At 32.5% G+C, this 26,898-nt stretch overlaps 1 protein-coding gene across 17 annotated transcripts in view; it reads left to right on the top strand.

Annotated features, from left to right (window-relative positions):
- Nucleotides 1-26,898, top strand: part of LOC145694577 (uncharacterized) — a 554,274-nt gene that overhangs the window by 488,338 nt on the left and 39,038 nt on the right. For all 17 annotated transcript variants that reach the window (XM_081770921.1, XM_081770922.1, XM_081770930.1 and 14 more), the window contains 19 exons: nucleotides 85-402; nucleotides 893-1,228; nucleotides 1,530-1,844; nucleotides 2,479-2,808; nucleotides 3,438-3,743; nucleotides 4,141-4,446; nucleotides 4,767-5,084; nucleotides 5,663-5,989; nucleotides 6,440-6,754; nucleotides 7,327-7,662; nucleotides 8,227-8,532; nucleotides 9,022-9,327; nucleotides 10,376-10,696; nucleotides 14,009-14,344; nucleotides 18,707-19,015; nucleotides 21,100-21,375; nucleotides 21,951-22,145; nucleotides 23,262-23,612; nucleotides 25,439-25,651. In XM_081770921.1, the coding sequence (XP_081627047.1) occupies nucleotides 85-402; nucleotides 893-1,228; nucleotides 1,530-1,844; nucleotides 2,479-2,808; nucleotides 3,438-3,743; nucleotides 4,141-4,446; nucleotides 4,767-5,084; nucleotides 5,663-5,989; nucleotides 6,440-6,754; nucleotides 7,327-7,662; nucleotides 8,227-8,532; nucleotides 9,022-9,327; nucleotides 10,376-10,696; nucleotides 14,009-14,344; nucleotides 18,707-19,015; nucleotides 21,100-21,375; nucleotides 21,951-22,145; nucleotides 23,262-23,612; nucleotides 25,439-25,651 (5,820 nt within the window). The remainder of the gene's footprint in view (nucleotides 1-84; nucleotides 403-892; nucleotides 1,229-1,529; nucleotides 1,845-2,478; nucleotides 2,809-3,437; nucleotides 3,744-4,140; nucleotides 4,447-4,766; nucleotides 5,085-5,662; nucleotides 5,990-6,439; nucleotides 6,755-7,326; nucleotides 7,663-8,226; nucleotides 8,533-9,021; nucleotides 9,328-10,375; nucleotides 10,697-14,008; nucleotides 14,345-18,706; nucleotides 19,016-21,099; nucleotides 21,376-21,950; nucleotides 22,146-23,261; nucleotides 23,613-25,438; nucleotides 25,652-26,898) is intronic.

Here is a 26,898-nt window from a genome sequence, read left to right as displayed (position 1 = left end):
AATTAGAAGGAGATTAACTGTTTGTGTTCATATTATCTGCTTTGGCTTTTCCTTCATTTCTTGAAACATGGTTCTTCTTTCTAGAAGAAGAACCGCCGCGTCAGCCTCAAAACCCTTGTCAACCATCTCCATGTGGACCTTATTCTCAATGTCAAGTTGTTGGCGATAGCCCTGCGTGTTCTTGCCTACCAGAATACAAGGGATCACCTCCAAATTGCCGACCAGAGTGTGTAAGCAGTAGTGAATGTCCAAGCAATAGGGCGTGCATTAACCAGAAATGTGGAGATCCTTGTCCTGGAGCTTGTGGTGCAAATGCTGAGTGTCGAGTTGTCAGTCACACGCCTAATTGTGTCTGTCCACCTGGATTTACAGGGGATGCGTTCATCCAATGTATTTCACAACGTAAGAATTTTAAAAATTTGAAGTTCATCTTGCTTCTCTTATTCCAACGAAAACAAAAATACAATGTAAAATTCATTATTTAATTACTTTCATTTTCTGCACATACGTAAAATTTCTCTTGGGAAATTCATTACCAATATTTAGTTAAAATATCGTGTAATAGGCTGTGTTTTTGTAGTTATTTATATTTCTTTCGGATGCTAAACAAACTAAATATTACATTTTCTTAAATTCTAAAATAATGAAAATTTTCTTTGCTTTTGTTCTTCCCATTGTTGTTAGACTACCATTATTTATAAAGGAATTGAAATTGACAAATTTAATTACTTATCATATCTAAAAACAATTTTACATTTGACTAATACATTTAAAGGAAAGACTTATGAACATTTAGCTTTCTGAGAAGCATCTCAAATGTTCTAAGCAACTATTGTATATTTGTTACTTTCATTTTCATTATCCAAAGTTTTAATACCATTAACCCTTACAGCTGAACCGGCACCACGTCCACAAGAACCTGCCACTCCGTGCATACCATCTCCATGTGGTGCTAATGCAGTCTGTAGAGAACAAAATGGAGCCGGTTCTTGCACTTGTCTCCCAGATTACGTAGGAAATCCTTATGAAGGTTGTCGTCCAGAATGTGTCGTCAATTCTGATTGTCCAGCAAATCGTGCTTGTATCAATAATAAATGTAAAGATCCTTGCCCAGGCACTTGTGGCCAAAATGCAGATTGTCAAGTTGTGAATCACCTACCATCGTGTACCTGCCGATTTGGTTATACTGGAGACCCATTTAGATATTGCAGTCCAGTACCGAAAGAACGTAAGAATTATTCATATATAATTTTATCTATTTATTTCAAAGTACTAAAGTCAGTTTTTGCCAGTATTGTTATTTTTAATTGTTTATATGGATTGACAAGTATTACTAAAGAACAAGTCACAAATATATTTACAGTATTAAAGAACCATATATTCTGAATCCATGACGAGAATTTTTAATATATTCTTTTACTTTATAATCTATTATTTCTCACAAATGAAAACATGATGAATCAATTCAACAAGCTTTCGCAACTCTATATCATATTTACGCATGCCCATTTCTAATTTTTCTTCTATAGCAACAGTCGTTGAACCTTCGAATCCATGCAATCCATCTCCTTGTGGTCCTAATAGTCAATGCCGAGAAGTAAACGGACAAGCGGTTTGTTCATGTTTACCCAATTACATAGGAAGCCCACCAGGATGTAGACCAGAATGTACTGTGAGTTCAGAATGTCCTCAAAACAGAGCTTGCATAAATCAAAAGTGCGGTGATCCATGTCCGGGTACTTGTGGCCTAAACGCTCGTTGTGAAGTAATCAACCACAGCCCCATATGCAGCTGTCAGTCAGGCTATACGGGCGATCCGTTCACTAGATGTTACCCAATACCACGTAAGTTTGTATTAAATAATTGTATGAAATTACGTTCTTTAAATGAAACAACATAGAAATCATTCTGTGTATATATGTATTATTACGTGTAATATTTAAAGTCTCATATAACGATATTCTCAAAAGGGATGGGGAGTTTGTAAATTTCGTAAATGCACATGTAAGAATGAATAATTAATTACACATGAATTTTCATCCTGATTATTATTTTTATTCATGACTCAAACTAGTGCTAGCTGGTATTGCTTTTACGTTTTCGACATGAAAAACTATTGCTTCACGTGTTAACTATAGCTAACCTTTTCAATTGTAGGTAGAATAAAGAAAGTCTATGTGACTAAATCAAAAGAATAAAGAATTATTAGTTGAAGATCTATTATGAAGATAAGAGAAAAATAGATTGATATATTCTGATTGATATAATTGCTATATACAAACTAGAAATAGAATAATAATAATAATTTAACATTTCTCAATTCCATTAGCTGGGTAGAACGAAAAGCTAATTATTTTCTTACTGAAATTATTCAATAATACTAAAGTTCACGAATTGTTCATATAATATTTCTGTTTCTTTTTCCAAGTATAAAAATCACGAATAGCATAATCTAATACCATATTTTTAAAACTGTAGCGTCACCTACACCTACACCAACTCGTGTTGATCCATGCGTACCGTCACCATGCGGGCCCAACTCATTGTGTCAAGCTGTCGGAGATAGTCCAGCATGTTCCTGTTTGTCCGGATATATAGGTAGTCCTCCGAACTGTCGTCCAGAATGTACTGTCAGCTCGGAATGTTCACCTGATAGAGCTTGTATAAGAGAAAAGTGCCAAGATCCTTGTCCAGGATCTTGTGGCGCAGGAGCCAGATGTCATGTCTTGAATCACACTCCAATATGTACATGTCCAGAAGGATACACTGGAGATCCATTCTCCAACTGCTACCCGAAACCACCTGAACGTAAGATAATTTCTATTTTACTAATATAAAAAAAATTATCAAGCCTTTCAGATAATTTTGACTTTAATAAACATCTTTTGATTTAGAATATCACGTATTTGAAGTTTCAATACAAGATATTGCTTTTATTGGAACAATTTCTATAAATACTTTGAATTTAAGACATTTTTTTTCTAACCATTCTGAATTATTGAATGCTACTTTAAAAATCAACTGAAAGTAACACAAAAATCTATGTTTATGATATATAGTTTGTATGATTCATCTTTACTGACTCAAATTCTATTGATACATTTTATTTAATATTCAGAGTTGCAAACAAATTATTTAATAAAACAGGAAAATCTTCAACATATTTGTATACAACTCAGAAACTGTTATGGAAATTAAATCAACAAGAAAATTAAGATTATTTATGAATCATATAACCTACACGTCATAAAGAACAATTTTTAGTTATTTCTGTCTATTTTTGAATGACGAGAAGCCTATCAACACTTTAGAAAAGTAATAATATTGCTTAATATAAACAAACATTCCAATTAAAATTCTTTGAATTCTGCAGTACGTCCTTCAATTCAACGCTATCTTCCAAGATCAAATTCTGTAATTGTAACTTCTATTTATAGCCACTCAGCCTACTGCTAGGGATCCTTGCAATCCATCACCTTGTGGACCCAACGCTCAATGTAGAGATGGCACGTGCACTTGCTTACCGGAATATTCCGGTGATCCATATGTAGGCTGCAGACCAGAATGTGTTCTCAACAGCGACTGTCCACGTGACAGAGCATGTATTAGGAATAAGTGCTCAGATCCATGTCCTGGAGTTTGTGGTCAAAATGCACGTTGTGATGTTGTGAATCATATTCCAACATGTACTTGCGTAGAAGGTTTCTCAGGGAATCCGTTTGTGAGCTGTACAGAAGTCAAAAGTAAGCTTCGCCTCTCTTTCGTATCTTATCTTGCAATTCATTCTGTTAGATACTAAATAATTCATGTTTCAATTTAAGCAGAATTGATTACTTGTTGAAGTCATATGAAAAGTATGTCTTGCTTGCTTTGACTCTCAATCGATAACATGAAAATTAACACATTTTTCTAATGCTTCTCTCAATAGATATTTCTTTAACTTATTGCTTTGGAGATTCTCTTTTTTTGCTGTAAATTTTATTTTATTTGATGCACTATAATTCATATATTTATTTAACATGAAATGACTTTACAATCTTAAAATAATAGCAAGATAAATAGACATATTATTCCGAAGTACAATCTTCAACACTAAAAACTGTAATTAAATAGGGCTTTTTGCATTATTTCTATCCTCAGCACCTGTTGTAAGTGAGCCGTGCAATCCGTCACCATGTGGTCCCAATAGTCAATGCCGTGAAGTGAATGGTCAAGCAGTCTGCTCATGTTTACCTGGTTATCTGGGTACTCCACCAGGGTGTAGACCTGAATGTGTTGTAAATTCGGATTGTAGGCTAGACCAAGCATGCTTCAATCAGAAATGTCGAGACCCTTGTCCTGGTACTTGTGGAATCGGGGCTCGATGCCAAGTGATCAACCACAATCCAATTTGCAGCTGTCCACCTGAATACACAGGGGATCCATTTGTTAGATGCATGCCTATACGTAAGCCTATTTTATTAAATCTTTATTACTTTTGTCAAAATTCAAAATACAAGAAAAGTATCAATTTAGTGTCGTAATTTATATATTTGTTTATTCTGTTGGAAACATAAATTCACTTTACAGATTTGATTTAACATATCTTAGTCAAACTCTTTCTATGGAATAATTAATGCCACTCTTTTAAAGGAAATATTGTTTCTTTCAACATTCCATAATAATCATATTTTGAAGAAACAGAATGAAAAAAATGTTAATTAGCTTTTGTTGAAGAAGCGACAATATAAAGTCCGTGTTCTAGCTAAGATATACTTTTCTTTTAGCTAAAACACCTCCACCATCGAAGGATCCATGCCAACCATCTCCATGCGGACCTTTCTCTCAATGCCAAGTTGTTGGTGATAGTCCAGCTTGTTCATGCCTGCCAGAATACAAAGGTTCACCACCAAACTGTCGACCAGAATGCGCTAGTAACAGTGAATGTCCTAGTCACTTAGCTTGCATTAATCAAAAATGTGTTGACCCTTGTCCCGGAACGTGTGGATCAAATGCAAATTGTCATGTAGTCAGTCATTCTGCTAATTGTGTCTGCGCTCCTGGATACACTGGAGACCCCTTCAGGATTTGCACTCAGCCACAAAGTAAGCATTTATTTGAAATGCGATTTATGGAGAAAAAAAACTTGCATATATCTATTCTTAACTACATTTTTACAATTAAAATTAGTTTGTTTTAGCATATACATAGTAGTCCTTTTTGATTTGGTTCCAGAAGAAATTGCTTTGCAGTTGCATTTGTCTTAGATTTTATGAAAGAGTAATTGGTGTATAGGGTATTGAAGCAAATTATTATGGTTTACAGTTTTACTTTTTGAAAAAAATAAAAGCGAAAAAAATCTTCTGTTAAAACATTGATATTATTAGCATGTCGTAGATATGTTTAATAAGACTTTTCATTCTCTCCAAACCAAATCTTAAATCAACAACTGAATGAAGATGACATAGTAGGTATGCATACAAAAGTTATTATAGTAACTTACATAATACTTTGAAATATTTATTCTCACACTGGGAATATTAAAATAGTTGTTCACATAACCAACGCTATAGTTTCATTCGTCATTGGAAAGCCTTAAACTTGTATAAGCGAATAAAACATACTTATTTACAAAAATAATAAACATTCAAACACATAAATTTTTATTTCCCACATATTTCAGTTTCAGAACCACGACCAATGGTAAAACCATGCACACCATCCCCTTGCGGACCCAACGCCATCTGTAGGGAACAAAATGGAGCAGGTTCTTGCACTTGCCTCCAAGATTATACTGGAAATCCGTATGAAGGCTGTCGTCCAGAGTGTGTATTGAATAGTGATTGTCCATCTAACAGAGCTTGTATCCGTAACAAATGTCAAGATCCTTGTCCGGGCACTTGTGGTCAGAATGCAGACTGTCAAGTTGTTAATCACTTACCTTCTTGTACTTGTCGCTCTGGCTACACTGGAGATCCATTTAGATACTGCAGTCCTCAACCAATTGAGCGTAAGACATTTTTTTTCGTTTATACAAAAGCGAAATTGTATAATTTGTATTTTTGTTTGTTATCACAATATTGATCATCACTAAAATCTTTTGTAAGATATTATCTTTCTTATACGTTTGTATGTTTTTTACAGTCAAATATTAAGCTTTTGTAACAGTTCAATAATATTCAATTTGCTTTAAAACAAAACAGTATTAAATTTGCATTTCGTATAAGGTAATGGTCAATCAATTAGTACCTTCTCTTATGATAATATTTTCTTATCTTAAAAATGTAACTTTTATAAGAGCAATATTTGTATACATACGCTTTGACATTAATTCACCAATCTGGTATATCTACCTCACGTGATTCGAATAATATTTATGAAGGTGCGAATGGCCACGATGCTTGATTCTAGTTAGTGCCAAATATTTTTCGTGCAATAGCAGTTTTCTCTTCTATCGCAGCTGTAGTTGAAGAACCCAAAAATCCATGCAGTCCCTCACCTTGTGGACCAAACAGTCAGTGTCGAGAAGTTAATGGTCAAGCTGTTTGTTCGTGTCTACCTAACTATGTAGGAACTCCACCAGGGTGTAGACCAGAATGTGTTGTAAGCTCAGAATGTCCACAAAACAGAGCCTGTATCAACCAGAAATGTAAAGATCCTTGTCCAGGAACGTGTGGTGTGAATGCACGTTGTGAAGTTATTAATCATAGTCCTATCTGCAGTTGTAATCAAGGCTACACCGGCGACCCGTTCACTCGATGTTATGAAATTCCACGTAAGAAATTTACAAATTTCTAGAGTTAGTATTTTCGAATACAATGCACAAAAGCTGTAATTGCAAATGTGAACATTAAGATTCTGATTATATATTATATGCAAGTGCTATTTTTTCTTCGATTTCTTTACTTTTTTAAAATATTATTTGCATTTTTATAATTTGTGACTGAATTGACCAGCTGTTTACGAAATAAATATATTAATAAAACTAGGAAAATAAAAATTACACAGTTACAATCTGTTATATTAAATTAATTACGTAAATTTATCCTGTTCTGCACTGTTTTGGTGCTTTCTTTTTTTCTTCAAGAATTTAATATTAAATTTGGAGATTGTTTTTTCTTTGCATGAAAATAGATTTTTAAAGTCTTGTCTCTTGCTATTGAAATAAATTTAAATAGATCAAACACACTATTACACTTACCTGACATTTATTAGAAAAACATTAGAATTGAGGTGATATGTATTCAATTCAGAAAATATTCTTGTAACTATGAGACAAGATACTAGAAACAAATTAAAAATAGTCTGTTGTATGTACTTTAAGTAACTTATACCATGTTATTATAGCGCCAGCACCCACTCCATCTCCACCAACTAGAGTTGATCCATGCATTCCTTCGCCATGTGGTCCATATTCACAATGTAGAGATATCGGAGGTTCGCCATCATGCTCATGCCTTCCAACATACGTCGGAAATCCACCTAACTGTCGACCTGAATGTGTGATTAACTCTGAATGTCCAACGAATAGAGCTTGTATTAGGGAAAAATGCCAGGATCCTTGTCCTGGATCTTGTGGTGCAGGAGCTCGTTGTCACGTGTTGAATCATACACCAATTTGTACTTGTCCAGAAGGATACACTGGTGATCCATTTGTCAGTTGCACCCCCAGACCTCCTGAACGTAAGAAAATTTCTTTGGTAGTTTCAACTTCTTATTTTTATTTTACTTGTTTCGTATTTGGTGCTAATATTGAAAATCTAATGACAATTTAACGGATTTATAAAAATATGATTTTTTAAAAATTTTCATCCATTATTATTTTAATTGCATATTTTGAAAACGCAGACTTTTTCGTTTATCAGAGAAAAGTTAGCTCTGAAGAATTAAATGGCGTTTTTGAAATAAAGCATTTAAATTAAAAGGCAGAAGAAAACTGAATTCTTCATGAAATATTATATCATATTTTTGTGTTTAAAGTACTTATATATATACTCACATTTATGACGTAATTACATCATATCTATTAAGCATATATCCAGTTAGATTCAAATTTTGACAATAAGAAACCTTCAAATAGAACTCATTCAAAGAAAGTTAAATTTAAACAAATTAAACTGCAGTAATGAGACTTAAACATTGTAATAATTTAGTAATATGTTTGATTTACATATTACGTTGTAAATGATATTTGTTCTCTAATAGAAAAATGCATAAGAAAACTGAAAAAACAAAATCTTATTTCAGCGACTCAACCAACTGTGCGTGATCCATGCAATCCATCGCCTTGTGGACCCAACGCGCAGTGTCGAGATGGATTGTGTACTTGTTCACCTGAGTACTCAGGTGATCCATACGTTGGCTGTCGACCTGAGTGTGTCCTTAACAATGATTGTCCTAGGGATAGAGCTTGTATACGAAATAAGTGCGTTGATCCATGCCCTGGTACTTGCGGACAAGAGGCACAGTGCCAAGTTTTTAATCATATCCCAAGCTGTGTTTGCCCTGAAGGGTACTCCGGAAACCCATTCGTACGATGTCAACGAGTGCCACGTAAGCTTCTTTCTTTGGTTTCCACATCGTATTTACTGTACTTCTTATTTATATGTTAGAATCATTGACGACTATACCAAGAAATATCAAGTCATACTTGATGTACTTCTAAAATACTACTTGGCAACTGGTGCTTTCAAGATGAATTTCGAAATACGTTTGTATATACATATATATAAATTCTAACGTAGCATTCATTCTAAAGTTTATAAGCCATGATATACAAAAAAATTAAAATCTGAGATAATCTATTTTTATTCATAGTAAAAATTTTATACTAAATGTTCATGACTACATTGTAATAATGTAAATACAAACAGTCAAAAAGAAATACTTTTTATGTCTGTTCTTAGGCAAATACTGTTGTTGTTCAGGCAGTACTCAGACAATCACCAAACGCAATTTCTTTATAAATACAGCATTTAAAATATATGACAATAATAGAGTTGTCGTGTATTTACTATCTCGTATTTATTATTTTTTCTGTAGCTCCAAAAGTTCAACAACCATGTAATCCATCTCCATGTGGACCAAACAGTCAATGTCGCGAAGTAAATGGTCAGGCTGTGTGCTCTTGTCTCCCTGGGTATATAGGAGCTCCACCTACATGCAGACCAGAATGTGTTGTCAGTTCAGAGTGTGGACCTAGCGAGGCTTGTATCAATCAGAAATGTAGAGATCCTTGTCCAGGAACTTGTGGTGCAAATGCCCGTTGTGAAGTTATTAATCACAACCCAATCTGTAGTTGTCCACCACAATATACAGGAGATCCTTTCGTCAGATGTTCTCCTATACGTAAGAGAATTTCTAGATTATTTTCTCTAATCTTTATTTCATGTTGTATTTGAACTTTAAATAGTTCCATCAAAATTAATAGTAAAGAAACTTGATTTTTCTTTTAAAAATATTCATTGGAGTTATTCATGTTCAAAAAAAGAAAAGAGAAAAGAAAAAAGAAAAGATCTTTCCTCTTTTAAAGAGATTTTAAAGAAAACAGAAACATGCGTGTTTCGAGAAAATAATTTTTAAAACTTTGTACGATTTTGGTCGTTTATTGTTGTCCCGTACTTTTCCGTATTAAATTAATTCCAGCGATCGTTTCAGTTTCATTTCTTCCAGTATTATCAGAGGAACACGTAACATATACCTTTAAATGTATAAACGAGAATTGTTAAACATTATTACCAATAATGATTTTTAAATGCTTCAATAAATAATCATTGTTGATTGCAGCCTTACAATCAGTATTGTAACCCTACAGTCAACAATGATTATCAATTTTAACATTACAGTTAACAATGATTATCGATTGTGACGTTGAAATCAGCAGTGATTATTGACTGTAACATTACAATTAACAATGATTATAGGTTCTCACGTTCATATATTAAGACTATACAATGTTTTTCCTCTTATAATGTTGGGGAGGAAAACAGGGAAAGATCATTGAACTAATATAATAAAAGCGACGTTAAAACCTTAAAGTATATTGATTTATTTGTTGTTTTATATAATTGCTAATAACGAACAAGAAAGTGTGGAACAATATTAATATATCTTTGATATCTTTGTTACTTGTAACCCTATTTATGAACAAGTAGGGAGATAGCACTTCTTGAGGAGAAATTGATATTCAAATTTTGTTTTGAACATGGATATCCTAAAATAAGATTAAATTCCTTGGAAAAATGACTTACTCGTTACTGACATTAATTCCGTGTATACAAAGTAATTACTACTTACTACTCTGCGAATCATATTACATGTTCTTATTTCAAAAACATGCAATGCATTAATTTTTTAAATTTATCTTTACTTCTTATGCTGCCATATGTTGTTCTAGCTCCCGCGCCTCCTGCTCCACGACAAGACCCATGCAAACCATCTCCATGTGGTCCAAATTCACAGTGTCAAGTAGTAGGGGATAGTCCGGCATGTTCATGTCTGCCTAATTATATTGGATCGCCACCTAATTGCAGACCTGAGTGTGTTATTAATGGAGAGTGTCCTTCTAATTTGGCCTGCATTAATCAAAAATGTCAAGATCCGTGCCCTGGTTCTTGTGGAACTGGAGCAGAGTGCCACGTTATGGCACATGTTCCCAATTGTGTTTGTCCGGCAGGTTTCACTGGAGATCCTTTCCGCTACTGTACAACACCTCCAAGTAAGAACTATGTAAAAACTTGATAATTTTGATTTGATTTGAAGATAATTAACAATTATTGTTAACATATGCTGTATCAGTTGCAAATATATATATATATATATGTGTGTGTGTGTGTGTGTGTGTGTAGAGAAAGGATAAGAGAAGAAATAATGTGGTATGACTGTGCAAGTTCCATCTTGAATTTCCAGGAATTACTACATTTGAAAAGAGTTTTTATTAGAAATGTTATCTATTATTTATTAGAAAGACGTAGAAAGACGGTCTTATCTTTTCTAATATGAAGGACATAGATCAATGTAAATATTTATTTAAAAATAATATTTGTATTGATCTTCATATAACTTTTAACATAAGAATTTTTTTTTCTTTTCGATTTGGAAGAAAAAAATTTTGATTGTTTTTGATACATTTGAGATTAAAATTTTATTATATACATCGTTTAATATTGAACATTTGGTATGTTTTATTTAGAAGTCTCAATGCCTCATTTTTTAAATATTGGAAATGTACCCAATATTGATTTTGAACGGGAATGAATTTTGCATGTAATAATGCATGTTAATGTGGTGAATTGTGTAGGTGGTGGATATTTTAGTTTTTTTTTTTTTTTCAAATGTTTTTCAGATTGTGTTTTCGATCACATTACGAAAGTGTGTAACTTGAAAATTTTCAGCACTAGGAGACTTGACAAGCACATTTTAATTATAATTATATTTCTGATCATGAATAGTGTTTTTTACCATATGACCAAGTTGCTCAGTAACAAGCTGACTTGTTTCTTTGAGTGAAGAAAATGTGTATGTTTTCTATTTTCTGAAAAATTTGCAAAAGTAGAGTAGTGCCCTTTTGAAATGTGATCGATCATATTGAAAAAGTAGCACATATATTTTGATAATTCACCGAAAAGAAATTAGCTAGAAAATTCATATTTATATAATGCTCATGTCTTTACAATTGACTATATATGTTCAATTGACTAATTAAACTGAAATCAGAAATGCAATACCTCGTGGTGCAAATTGACTATTGCTATTTGAAATGATCAAAAAATGTTTTGTAAGATTAGATTCGGAAGATTTTATTACTACTAGAATACCAAGTAGTCCTATGATACTTGATTAGTGGCAACCTTTCTTTTTTTTTAATATATATATATATATATATCAAGCTAGCAAAGGCAAATAATAAAATTGCAATTTTGACTTACTTTACTTTTAGACTGTAAAGGAGAAAAGTCATTCTTTTAGTCCTTTAAATTGAAAAAAAAAATATTTTTCTTTTGCTCCTAAAATGAAGATGAATTTTAGTTTTTGGTATAAGTTATTTCTCTTTCATAGCTTTTTTAATGTGCCTTGTTTTCCAAAATAAATGACGTTCATATTGTAATGGATTCTCAACTTACAAAACAAAACAAAAGAAACAAAAAAAGCTAGATAGAAATTATAGATCTCAGGGAATTACTCAGACTGTAACGCCGTAGTGGCAGAAAGTGGAACTAAGATTGTTAGAATTTTTCGTTATAATATATACTTAAGTTTAATATTAGATTAATAGATTTGTACGAGAAGTTTATTTGTAAGAAGTAAGTCAAACTACAATAATCGTACAGAAAAGAATTAGTAAAAATTATATTTCAGAATTAACTTCAACAACAAGAGCAAACAAAAAAACAATAATAAAACTTAATAAATTACTTTTAATATTACTTGGAAGACGCTAGAAAATCAGAAATTAAGCCTAAAAATGTTTTTGTTATCAATATCACCATAGTATAATGGTTAGAACGTTGGACTCACGTCCGCGTGGTCCCGAGTTTTATTCCCGGCCGGTACTTCCCAGCGTCGTGAGGCAAACTGGGGAATCATGTGAATGAAAGACGTGACAGACACTAGATCTAGAAAGCTCCCAATACGCCGGTTAATGACAGAGCTACTCAGCGTGCTGACCACGTACTCGTCGCTAGGCTGGTAGTAGTTCAGCTCGTCGCTAACAGATGGCGTTGGAGTGGCTCTGGTCCTCAAATGGGCTGTCAAGCCAAGTGGTTTGGTTTTAGAAATCTATACAATTATTGATCGCTTTCTCTCATAGAAAGCAATGCTAATGTTAAAAATCATAATATATCCTTTTTGATTTCTTTTAAAATAAACAAATGGATTTGTAACTAGTAGCGACTTATTCTTAACAAACTTGACTGCCAACCCATATGAGTTTTAAAAAGAGTTTTGCTATCTCCGAGTCATTTTGATTAACTGCTCTTTCGTATAATTTGTTAGAGGTAGGAAAAAGCAATACTTATACAAATTGTTAAAACTATTTTCTAAAAGGTTTCTATCTACAAAATCTATAAAACGAACAAACAAGAAAATTCCGAAAAATGAAGGCGAAACACAACGTATTTTCGATGTAATTTCTTGATACTTGCGTTTTAGTCGTAATATTATCAATAAATAATGAAATGAGATCTTTAAATTTTACGTTCCACGGTTATGCCGTTAGGGCGAAAGGAGACGGTGATGATAAGAAATGAATGAAATGCTAAAATTAAGAAAGTGGGAGGAAACGGGAGAACCCCGAGAAAACCCCCACACACGATGTTTGTCCACCACAAAGCTTATTTGACGTGAGCTGGGATCGAACCAAGGACCCCATGCACCAGAGGTGAACACTTTAACCACTGAGCCATCGCGACCCCTATTATCAATAAAGATGTACTTGAAATTTACCAATGGTTGTTATATATGATATAATAATAAACATGTAGTTATCTAATAGATTCGATGAGCAGTAGAATCCAATAAGTGTATTTTTATATATAATTAATTTGATTTTCTTTAATTCATACTTGAAGCAACTATAACAGTACGGAGAAACAGTCGTCTGTACTGTAGTCTATTGAAATTCCTGATTTCAGTTTATTTAAATCAATTTTATAAATAATTCACAAGTATTATCAGTGTTAATTAAACAATGAATGATTAAAAACATTTGGATGATGGAGATCATCTAATCTTACCTACCGTATTAATTTCTTAGATCTTTGAAAAAATTGTAAAAAGAAAATCAGTTACATTTGTGTTACTTTTATTAAGTGTAATTTCATAAAAATAAATAAATTCGTGCAAACTTTTTTCTTTTCAATTGTATATTTAACTACGTATTTAAGCTACATCTAAGATATACTACTGTTTTTGATATATAATTTTATCTGTAACTAAAGCATTTACTAATACCAATATATTAGAAATTGGCTTCTATGTAGCTGATGAAATTAGCAATGATCTAATATAAGATTTCCTTTTTATCCTACAGAGGTGGAACCAACACCGACGACCCCTACAAATCCATGTTACCCATCACCATGTGGTCCAAATGCCAGATGCCGAGTTGAAAATACATATGCAGTATGTGAATGTATCCCAGAATACTATGGAAACCCCTATGAAGGTTGCAGACCAGAATGTCTTGTTAGCTCTGATTGTCCTATGAATAGAGCTTGTATTAACAACAAATGCCAAGATCCTTGTCCAGGCACATGTGGAGTGAATGCTGTTTGTACTGTTTCTAATCACATCCCAATCTGCAGCTGTCCAGAAGGAATGAGTGGAGATGCTTTCAGACTATGTGAACCAATTCCACCACCAAAAGGTTAGTGCAGTTCTCTAATTACACTAAATAGCATAACTTAAACTTTAGGCAACAAGAATTCTTGTCAGAGTCTTTCGTAAAAATTGTTTTCATGCCTGAACTGATCCCAGCACGGCAAGTGTTCATTTCGTGTTTCTATGATACAAGCGCAATAGGTAACTATAAATAGTAGGAAATGAAGAATACACAAATAACTAATAGTCGTAGCACTAGCTCTATTGATTCAGACATACATCAATTAGAAGAAGGTTTTGCTTTCATTCTGAAATTACGTTCCGCCCCTACTCATTAAATGAAGCTTGGCACGAAGATCTATATAATATTGGTATTAGTACCTCCCGGTGTAGATGTAAGTTTTGTATGTGCGCTGAATGTTCTGCGGAGATATGTTAGAGGGCGAATAATAATAATAATAATAATAATAATAATAATAATAATAATAATAATAATAATAATAATAATAATAATAATAATAATAATAATAATAATAATAATAATAATAATAATAATAATAATAATAATAATAATAATAATAATAAGAAGAAGAAGAAGAAGATCATAACATTATTCTGGGACAAACATGAAAGTAGTTGTGATTTTTAATAATATTTTATATTTAACACCACTGCCTCCATCTATATATGAAACAAAGTACCGTAGAATCGACTTCTATTCATCCAACACATTTTTAATACTTATAATATTATTACACACCATATTTTACGTAAATCTCCAGAGATTATCAGATGTATGAATATTTGTTCAAAGTTATTGCAGACCGGATGTCAGGCAAAATGCATATTTCTTAATATTAGAAATATAATAAAAAATGAACTTTCTAAATTCCATTTCGGGGATCTTTGCTTCAATTTAAGCAAAATGTATTTTGCATACTTCACTCTACATTGCCTACGTTATTATTTAAATGATAACTATTGCTCATTCTCATTGAAATAACTCCATAGATCTTTTATTTCAAGAAAGATTTAGAAAATTTAAAAACAAAAAATACTAATCAACAAAAGATTGGTTACTTACCAATAAATCCTCCCGTGGGGAAAATAAACACTCTCCACATGTCTCGGAACACTAAGCTAGTTCCTACTTCAATGGTAAGGTAACAACAATAAAAAAGGATGGGAGAAGAAAAGGTGTAGAAAAGAATACATACCACAGAATGAATAAATATAACGTAAAGGATAACGTAAATATAACATCAATAAAAAAATACTCGTTTGGGTGGTATCCTTGTTATCGATAAACGCAAACCAACAAAAATAGACTTAGACCCCCCTCTCCCATAGAATTGTTTGTTAATCTTACTGATAATCTCTTGACATAACTGAGAAATTTTATCAGATTTTTAGCTTAGGTTTAAAATTTAGTTATCTTCCGCTTTTCATTCCATTAGAAGAGATCATTTGTTCTGTTAAAAGAGCTGTTGACTTTACACCTGATTACACCTTATTAATTCCTCACAATCTATTAGAAATGAATATTTAGCAACAATTTTTACACTCACATAGAAAAACATGTCTATATTCAAAATCAGGCTATGTATAAGGGCTTATTACACAATTTAGAAAATTTCTTAATAAGCATGAAATCTGGTGTTTAAAGGTTAACATAGGAAATCAATATGTAATTATGTCGAAACAGAAATATACTTCTGGTATATTGGAAATAGCAGAAAATGCAATTTTGTTTCACATCCGTGTAATCCATTGCCAAAGGTCCTAAAAATGGTACAGTCGACAATTAGTTCTTCTCCATTATTAACTGACTGAAAAAGACAAGATAAAAATACATGTATCTAGTCATATCATTATTTATGCCCTTCCGAAGGTGCACAAGCCCGACATTCCCCTTCGTCCGATCATATCAGGTTTCAACCATCCAGCTTACTTACTATCCAAATGGTTATGCAAGAAACTTAATGATTACAATCATCACTTGTAAATGCTAATGCCATTTTACTTGCATCCATAGATGTTGTTGATATGTATCCGCCTATACCATTGGAACCTACTGTTAACAGTACACGATCTTGGTTATTACAAAATGGTGCATCTGCCTAAGAAACTATTTTTTTATTACAATTGCTTGAAATTTGTTTAACAACCAATGTATTTCAATTTGAAAATTATTACGTTTTTCAGAATGATGGTTTAACCATGGGCAACAGACTATCCCCGATGTTGTCCAATATTGTTTTAAATCAGATTGAAATTTCTATTTTACAGCAGGACACATTAAGTATAGTAAATATTACCATTATGCCGATGACATTTTACTACTTGTACGTGATGAAAACACACTTTTACAAATATTTGAACAACAATCAACATCCTAGGCTGAAGTTCACCCTTGAGCGTGAATCCGATAACTGTCTTCCATTTTTAGATTTACTGATTACTCGTTCACACAACAAATTTATAACAAGATTATGTCGAAAACCTACTGCGGGCACTACTTATATACATCAGCAGTCAGCCCATCCACCACTATACAAGGCCAATATTTGTAAAAATATCTTTCGTAGGTCATTATTAATTTGTGATCGTTCAAATGATCTTAAGGACGAAATACAGTTTTTATATCAATTAGAATTAAAAAAATCTTTAAGTTTAACGTCCCACGGTTATGCCGGTTAGGCTAAAGGAGACGGTGATAATGAGAAATGAGTGAAATGATGGAATGAAGAAAGTGGGAGGAAACGGGAGAACCCCGAGAAAACCCACCACAAGCACGGTGTTTGTCCACCACAAAGTCCACACGGCGCGAGCTGGGATCGAACCAGGGACCCCAAGCACCGGATGCGAACGCTCTACCACTGAGCCACCGCGCCCCCTAGAATCAAAAAAAGAAAAGGTATAAATTGCGTACCTTATAAAAGTGCTTTAATCAAATACGCAGATCGGTGCAAGCCCCTAAAATAGTTATTTCCAAAGAAGCAAAAACATAAATAGGAATTCTTTACTATCCACCATTATCGACAAAAATTCAAAGTATTCTTGCTAAGCATAACATATCTGCTTCTAGTATCCCCCCGAAAAGTTTAGAAAAACTACCAGATTTAAAAGTTATTTTGTTGATCCACTAAATAAGTCAGGTATTTATCGTGTTCAATGTGAATGTGACTACTCACATATAGGTCAAAAGAAACGCAATATTAACACCCGAATAAAAGAACATATTAGACAATCAAAAAAGTCACAAGTTGAGGGCATGTCGGGATTTGCGCTTCACTTAAAACAACATACACACAATAAAAAGCAGGTTAATGTGATAAGTTCAGAAAAAAGCAAAGAAACAACGGGAGATTAAAGAATCATTCTTTATTCACAAATATAAATCAGCTTTAGGTCTGGATTTTGGCAACATTGATAATATTTTGGATCTCGCAATAATGACGTACCATAGACATCGCGTTTCATTCAACCAAGCTCATTCTTTTGCACTGTGCTCTGCTCGTGGTATTTTAGCTTTCTTTACGTTATATTTATTCACTCTGTGTTATGTATTCCTTCTTCTACACCTTTTTTTCTCTCTCGTCCGCTTTTATCTCTGTTACCTTACCATTGAAGACGGAACTAGCTTGTTGTTCCGAAACGTGTGGAGAGTGTTTATTTTCCCCTTTGAATCATCCTCTCATTCGCCTACTAATAATTTTAACAAAAGATACCAACTTATATCTATGTCAGATTCACCATAATAAATGAATAAAGTGCAATTAGATTCTATGTGACCACTGTTAAAATAAATTAAACATACTCAATAATTTATATACTCATTTTAAAGTGACTAATTTATCGGGCTGTTGTGTATAGTGTTGAGAAACTTCGCACTACTGATAAAATGCTACAAGTAATTTATTTATTAGCTATGTGAGTCAAGAATTTAATGCTTCATGCTTTAAAATACTGACTATCGTTTGCAAATTTGTTTTTAAATAATCTGAACACCATTTATGCCTTAATTTCAGTATTTTTGTGGCACTGAATTTTTGTCTTCACTATTTCGGCTTAGATTTTAGTGTCTGTGTTACTACCTACTTCTTTGAATTATCAGTGGCTTTACCTGCCTATTTTCCATATTTTTAGTACCCAAGTATCCTGTCTCTAATTATTACATTAAAGAGTCACAGATTCATTCATTTTAAACCATGTTATTAACTTACGTAATAATATTATTATGTACACAAGTTTTTATACATTTGATGACACATAGGGAACAATGGGAAATGTATTGTATGTGAATATAAATTAATTTTGCTTAATTTCATATGTAGTATTAACTTTACTGTATTAAATGTATATTATTATTTCAACTTATTATTATTATTTCATTTCTTTATCACAGCGGAACCACGAGATCCCTGTAATCCATCGCCTTGTGGTCCTAATACTCGCTGTACAGCTTCAGGTGGCAATGCACTGTGTGAATGTTTACCTGAGTACCAAGGGGACCCTGCGTATGGATGTAAACCAGAGTGTGTCCTAAGCTCCGATTGTCCACGAAATAAAGCTTGCATTAACAACAAATGTGTCGATCCGTGCCCTGGAGTATGTGGTTACCGTGCTGAATGTCATGTGGTCAATCATAGTCCAATCTGTAGCTGTCCACCACCAACAAGTGGGGATCCATTTGTTGAATGTAAAGAACTTCCAGGTAAGGAATTATTCGCTTTTAATTACTTTCTTGAATGTTAAAAGTAAAAACTGATTCATGATAAACAACATAGGAGATCAGATCGTTGTCATATGGATATATACATATATTGAAGTTCGCAAAAGCCTGCTGTGTAGTACTTCGAGTTCTGTCCATTATCAAACGCAATAATATTAGAATCTGGTAAACGCGGCTTGCAGAAAGTCAATATAAAAGAACATGTTCACAGCTGATTAACTCTGCTGATCTTGTATGTCTGCATTAAATATTTTTTAAAAATATATTATTGTTTGTCTTTGTAAGTTTTTCAAAAGAGAATTTAAGATCTATATCTTGATAATATATCTGAGAATTATACCACTTGGTCAGTATTGATCTTTAATTGCGGATTTAGATATTTACTTCATTCAATTCAAAATATGATGGCACTTTTGTAGAAAGTAAACATATTTATTTCAAAACAGAATGGACTTAGTAGTCTTACTGGCTTGGCATATGAAATTAATTACTGTTCTAGTAATAATATTCTATAAATAAGATACAAATAGACACAAAAAATATGTAGTTTTTGAGGACACGTACTTGTCAAATTTGAATCAGTATTGAAACGTTTACAAAAATAAAAAGAAAAAAAGAAAAAAGAAAGAAAAAGAAAGAAAGAAAGAAAGAAAGAAAATAATTATTTCGCGTATTATCTCTATGATACGAAGCATATGAAGAGTGAGTAATACAAAATTAGTTTTAAAAAATGTTCAACTCTTTAAACACAGGGTATATCACAATTGCAAACCGAAATAATATTCTCAAAATAAAATTACACATTAGTTTTGTGCTTCATTTAGAGCTTTTTCCCAATTTGTAATTTGAACTACATAAACTCTTTCTAGGAATCGAACGCGGATCTTCTATAAATCATTTAACAAAGAAGAAACCCTAAAACTAAACGTAAAACGTTCCATGAGTTAAGTACAGAGCCGTAGCTATAAATTTCGGCGTCCGGGGCGAAGTAAGATACGGCGCCCCCTACACTCACCTTGCCAAGCCTTTTCTTTTTCTTTTTTCTTATTTAAATAAGAGAAGTCGCTTTTGATGTTATGCTACGTTGAATTTTTTATTCATCTGCTTGGACAGATCATTGCAATAGATAAGATTAACAGAAGCGAGTTCCTATGTTCAAAGTATGGAATAAATTAACTTTTTTTTTTTTTTTTTTACCGAATCGTCTATTTTATTACTCTGAATAAAAATTGATCTCATGAAACGTTTAGTAAAACCAAAAAGAACAGAAATCCTAACACTTATAATTTTGTTTGGAGTTTTAGTTCACATAAAATGATATATATCGAGTGCACATAATAATATTGCATTATTTGTTAGAATATGGAAAGTATTATATAAAGTCTATTATATAAAGTCCTTATCGTAAAGTAATCAAATATAAATATAGCAGTGTGTAATAAAGCATAATCACAAAGGAAAGTTCGTGGAAAGACGAGACTAAATGCAAAACATGAATAAACTATTAGGCTTTATACTTTGCATTTCCTTTCTTGAAAGAACAAAGCATTCCGTTCAAATCTTGCGCCAAAATGTATTTTCTGAATTTAACTCTTAATTAGATATCAAAATGTTGCTGTATTACTGGCAACATTTTAAAGGAAAAAGGTAACAAAATAAATTGTGGGTATAGAATGGATGAAAAAACACTATTTATATGTATTTGAATTAATTTTCCATTTATTCTATACGTACATTCCATTTTTTTATATCAACTAATGAAGCATTGAATTCAGAAACTACATTTAGGAAGAAGATTAATTATTTATCATTTATTTACATCTAGTCATTTAGTAATATTTAAACGGAACGAAAAAAAAATTATCTTCAGAAAAGAAATGCTTTATAAAATGAAAACAGAAACTAAAGTAAATAAAAATAAATCTGCTGCCTTAGGAGTACCAATACAAACTTTTGGAGAGAGAAGAATATGTTATAGAATTGAGCTATCAATGACTGTGAGAACATGTGTTATATCACACTCAAGGAAAGTTAATTAATACTATCTTCTATTTCTTTTAAATTAGCTGAACCACAGGATCCATGCAACCCATCCCCATGTGGAGTGAATGGTCAGTGTCGTGTTGTAAATGGAGTTGCTGCTTGCACTTACCCTGAGTGTGTTATCAACCAAGATTGTACCCGAGATAAGGCCTGTTTCAACCAAAAATGTCGAGATCCTTGCGTTGATGCTTGTGGTATCAATGCCATCTGTCAAGTAGTAAATCACAATCCCGTGTGCTCATGTCCACCGGGATATATTGGACAGGCTCGAGTGGAATGTAGACTACAGCCTCAAGAAGGTAAGAATAGTTATTGTTACTACTATAATTCTTGAGTGATTAAAATCTAAGATGAGTTAGCAAATATATCTTTTGACCGAAGTTATGTATCAGAGAATTTTGGTTAATTTTAGTTGCTAATATCATCTGCGAAAGGACTTTTCTTTTGATCAGAGGTCACTATTAGAATGTTTACATCAACTGCTTCTAATTTTATTACAAATTTCAAGAATTTGTGTGAGAAGATGAATCCAATGTCTCTTTATGTTGTCTCTTGTTCTTTGTGTTTGCCGAAATTTTTAGATGCACAAAAATTAAAGCATTTACTATAATTACATTGTATAAATGTAGGAGATGGTCACTATTAAAATATAAGTTTAAACTATGGATTAAAGGTGTTTCTGCAGATAATGTAAGAAACTTGTAGCGCAATGAAGAAATGAACTGGATATAAAGAATTTACGCAACATATCTGGAATATTATAATAACAATAGTTTCTTCATACATAGTAAAATTAAGAAATTAAAATTAATACAAAATTATTAACATAATTTTGGTACGTTAATTCTAAATTTGTTTCTTCTTTTTTATATAGTTCCCAGACCAGAATGTACTGAAAATTCTGACTGCACAAATGATAAGGCATGCATCAATCAAAAATGCCAGGATCCTTGTCGCGAAAATCCAAATTCATGTGCACCGAATGCTGAATGTAGAGTGCAGTTACACAGACCATTGTGTACTTGTAGAGACGGATACACTGGAAACCCACAGAGTAGATGTTATGAAAGTGAGTACAATGTGTTAATTTTTACCTAAAAAAAAAAAACAGACATTTATTTTATGACAGATTTTAATTCATTGTTTTGCATAGAACAATCGATAATATTTAAGGAAATTTTCTCTCTTAAAAATGCAATAATCAGTTTGAAAATTTTCTTGTTGCTGCTTATCTATATGTTAAAATACTAGGTTTATATGTTTGTCTCCAAGAAAAGTGTATATGTTTGTCTCCAATCCTTTCGACAATGAGATCTCGAAAACTACAAGTGCTAGAAACGTGCCGTTTTCAATGGTCGATTCAAAATTTTGTGTAGATTGTGTAGTTCTAATTGAATATTTAAAAAAAACATGGCCGTTATTTCTTTATTACATTTTAGGGTACACTGGAAGTGTTGAAATTTTAAAAAAAGTAAAGCATTTTCTATGATAAATACATTCCAAAATAACATATTTGTATAGATGGGTTTATATCTCTCAGGTGTTTGTTTCATGGCCAAATGATAATGAAAAACGAAGGATAATGATTTCTTCAGTCTAAAATGAATCTTTATTGCTTGGAGTGCTTTGCCCAATGAAAGCCCTATATTACTGACATTATAATTAATTATGTATGTAATGTATTTGCTTATTACATACTGCATGCAAGAAGAAAGAAAACACTGATCATACATGAATTAGAAACTCCATCCGGAAGTAGGCTTAATCTTGCAAATGGTGCGAGATATTGAAAAAAAATCTCCTCTTTATGGTACCCCTTGCCGATTTTTATCAAGACGTCTTTCACTTGTGTCTGTAAAGGAACATGTAGAGATGTTGTGAGGAATGATAAGGAGATTCATGCTCATACGTGAATGATGCGCTGTGTAAAGAGCACAGGTTCAGCTAGTTTTAGCTAGTTTTAGTTATATCACTCCATAGTATTCAAGAGTTTATTGTGTTAAGTTTCTAAAACATACTTTGCATAAAAAGAATTCAAATTGTGCTGATTTACTTACGAAAATCCTAACAAAGTGTCCAACAACTTTTTAATACTTTAAATTAGTGCTGGGTTGTTTATAAATATTTTAGCAAATAAATATGTATATCTTAAACTAATTTATTTTGTAATTTTTTTTACTTACAGTTGGTTGTCGATCTGACTCAGAGTGTCCACCAACTGAAGCTTGCGTCAATAAACAATGTGAGAACCCCTGCAGCTACACTCAATGTGGAACAAATGCTTTATGTCAAGTGTTCAACCACAGAGCTCAATGCTACTGCCCAGACAACTACCGTGGTAATCCTCAAGTTCGATGCGAGAGGCCTGAATGTACAACAGATCAGGAATGTCCAACGCACTTGGCTTGTAGAAATGAGAGATGTCAAGATCCATGTGAGTGTGCGCCAAATGCCCAGTGCACTGTGTTCAACCACAGACCACAATGTAGATGCCCACCTGGCTACAATGGCAACCCAAGTGTGAACTGTGAAATCGGTATGTAAATGTATAGTTACAGTCTTAACTATAGATTATATTTTAAATGTTCGAACTATTATAAGAATATATTTAGTGTCAACGTTTTGCTGGCATAACACTTTAGTATATTTTAACTATTCTTTAAACTTCGTGCGTTACTTCATTCAACTAATATACTCACTGATATCGAATATTTTATTCGAAAGGCTCTCGTAAGTTTCTTTTTTCTTTTTTTTTCTTTTTTATCGTATAGCGAAAATGATAAACAACATTACACTACACAAAGAGTGAAAAAATACACGACTGGAGCGAGAGTCAAACCCGAATCTCCGATTTATTATAATGATGTATGAATCAGTACGCTACTTAGTCCGCTTCCTGGACAGCATACTTTCTATCAGTCTTGAAGACAGTGCCCAGCCACTTCACTTTTTGAGCATCAATGAATTCACACTTAAACATTAAAGAGAAATTGGAGTTACATAAAATCGGTTATTTCCTCCCTTTACTAGCATAACTTTATTACAAGTTTATTTCATATTTTCCTTTTATTTGCACATTATGCTCTTTAATGTTAAAGAAAAACATGTATTCCTGCTAATAATAAATGCTGCTACCAGCTCAAATTATTACACTATCTCAATTTTCGTACAATGTTATGCAAAGTATTATCCACATCGCCAGATTTGCTTCTAACTTCGGAATAAATTGACAAAGTTGAATACAGTTTTCGATAACGTACAGAGCGTAAACACCTTCTTCCTATGTCAAGAAAACTTGATACGAATTCGTCAATTTATTTCGAAGTTATCGATAGAAGCAAATCAAAGACTGAAGAAGTGTTTTTGCTTTTGATTGTTCAATGTCATTCCCATTCCAAAAATTTACATACTTGTCAGCATACAGGAAAGAATTTATTTGAGCATTGTTTGAAAATGAGTTTAAACATACTTTTGCCTTGTAAATTGCCAAATAATTTGAGAGTAGCATACTTGACATATTCTTATAATCTTATAATAACTGCAAATCACAATGTTTTTTGGAATTATATTGGGATGTGTATGTGTGTAGAATGAATCAACAGTCTGTTGCTTTAGAATATAATATTTAATTGTGACAAACAGTTAAGCTGTTTTCTCGAGTATTATACTCGGACATTTTACAAATCTCTTAAATCAATGTAAGTTAAATGAAAACACAAAACCTGGAACTAAAATTTAACTTCGCGAGCTCTTTTGACTGCAAAGGTTTTTACAATGTCTCAAAAGATAGTTTTGAAGCTAACTTATGCTCTATGGATATGATCCCATGGTTGGTGAGTCGTTGTTGTCCTGTTAAGTTTATGAGGTATTTTTTTTAATGATCTGTAGTTTGCTAAAAGTCCTTTCCTTGCCTTATAATGAAAACAAATATTTTTCTCGTTAGCTTCCCCCCCCCCCTAGTTACGTCACTGAATAGCATTTAGAAGAAAGTATGTATTTATTCACTAATTCAATTCATTGTATAAAACTACTGAATGTGGATTCAGAAATTTTTAGCTTAATTGCCCATAACCTAAAAAGAACGAAACTATTGACAGGTTTAAAAAAAAATTACAATTCAGTCTTCGATTCATTCAAAAGACAGTAACAAAAAGAAAGAAAAAATAAGACTATGAGGAAATATATAAGGAAAATTAAGACTATGAGGAAATATGTATGTTTTACGTTAGACATATCAGATGAGTATTATTATTATAGTCTGAATGTCACAGCAATTACATTTGTTTTTACATCGAAAGTGTACATAGGTAGAGTAACTCTTAGATAATGGTTAAAATAATTTGAAAACTCATTTTATTGCAGTGCCAGTTGTGGTGCAACCACAGTGTAAGATGGATGCCGACTGTCCAAGTAAATTGGCATGCTTTAGCGGAGAATGTAAGAACCCATGCAGAGAAACCACTCCTTGTGGCACAAACGCTGAATGTACAGTTGTGGACACCCTGCCTCTCAGAACAATGATGTGCATATGTCGACCAGGATATGTTGGCGATGCAGATGTAGAATGTAGGCTAGGTATGAACGACTCATTAATATTCTATGTTAGCACAAAGCAATGCATGCTCAGGGGATATTAAAATATTTAATATTTATAAACCATAACTAAACATAAAGATGTATTTGTATTTTAATTCAAATGAAATTAACCATAAAGCATATGCAAACTTTATTAATGCAGGTTTTGTTCTGCGTTGCAAATTTATGGCATGCTTACTTAGTATTCAATGTGTAAAAATGATTTTTTTTTCTATGTTTATGCATTCGCTTTTTAAACCTAAAGAAATAGGCGCTTTGCTTCTTAGTTGTTACAATTAGTTGCTTATTCATTAAATATTAGTTCATTAACTTGAATGTCATCTTAAAAATTGTAGTTAAGAAAGATTTCTTAGCGTAATCACTTACAGAGAAGTGTATCGAAGATATAGCTCTTACAAGTTATCTGCTTAAGTATATATCTTGGGCAGGGGAGTACAGTGGCTTAGAGAACTTTTATAGTTTGAGCATAGCTTTGATCTTGGTCCAAATGGCCGGTATTGTGCACAAAACTCGACTCCGTGGGTTTTCTTGGAACACTTCCGTTTTCCTGAAGTTAATAGTTTTCGGCAATTATTTCACTTTTATTAACTTCCATAAGTTCTCAGTTCGATTCACTGGTTAGAACACACGTGATGTAGAACCCACATTAAATTATAAATCTATGTTGCATATAGTCGTTGCGCTGAAGAGGAAAATTCAATTCCTAGCAATCCACATATATTCGTTCTATCTCTGACGATAGTAGAATACTTCCTTAAAAAGATCCATTACTAAATTTTCCTGTATCCGAGATATATGTATCTCAGATCATTTCTACTGTAATCGCTTTAGTTAATGTCTCATAGAACAGCACAAGGTTCTAATTTATTCATAGTCTGACTTATTTTTACTGCCATTTTTTTCAATCCCGAAAATAATTGCTGTGACAATATCTTCGTTGCAAAATAGAGTGACAAGGAATTTAATAAAAACAAGACAAGATCTGACTTTACAGTGGGAAGATTCTGAGAAATTATTTTTAAAACTGGGTTAAAAAATATTTTGTATTGAAACTTTTGTTGTCTTTTAAAAACAAATCATATAATTGCAATAGCTGTGCTTTGTACTCATAATATTAAGCTACACTCTTCTATAATATCTAGTTGCCAAGCCACTTTGCAATCTTCAGTCATTATTCTAATAGGCTGAATAATACTTAACTTCAACTATCTGGAGATTGGTATTAA

Source organism: Thermobia domestica, chromosome 9, assembly GCF_964235325.1.
Source record: "Thermobia domestica chromosome 9, izTheDome1.hap1.1, whole genome shotgun sequence".
NCBI classification, from domain to species: domain Eukaryota; kingdom Metazoa; phylum Arthropoda; class Insecta; order Zygentoma; family Lepismatidae; genus Thermobia; species Thermobia domestica.
Note: the sequence above shows the minus strand (reverse complement) of the source record. Positions and strands in the feature narration are given on the sequence as shown.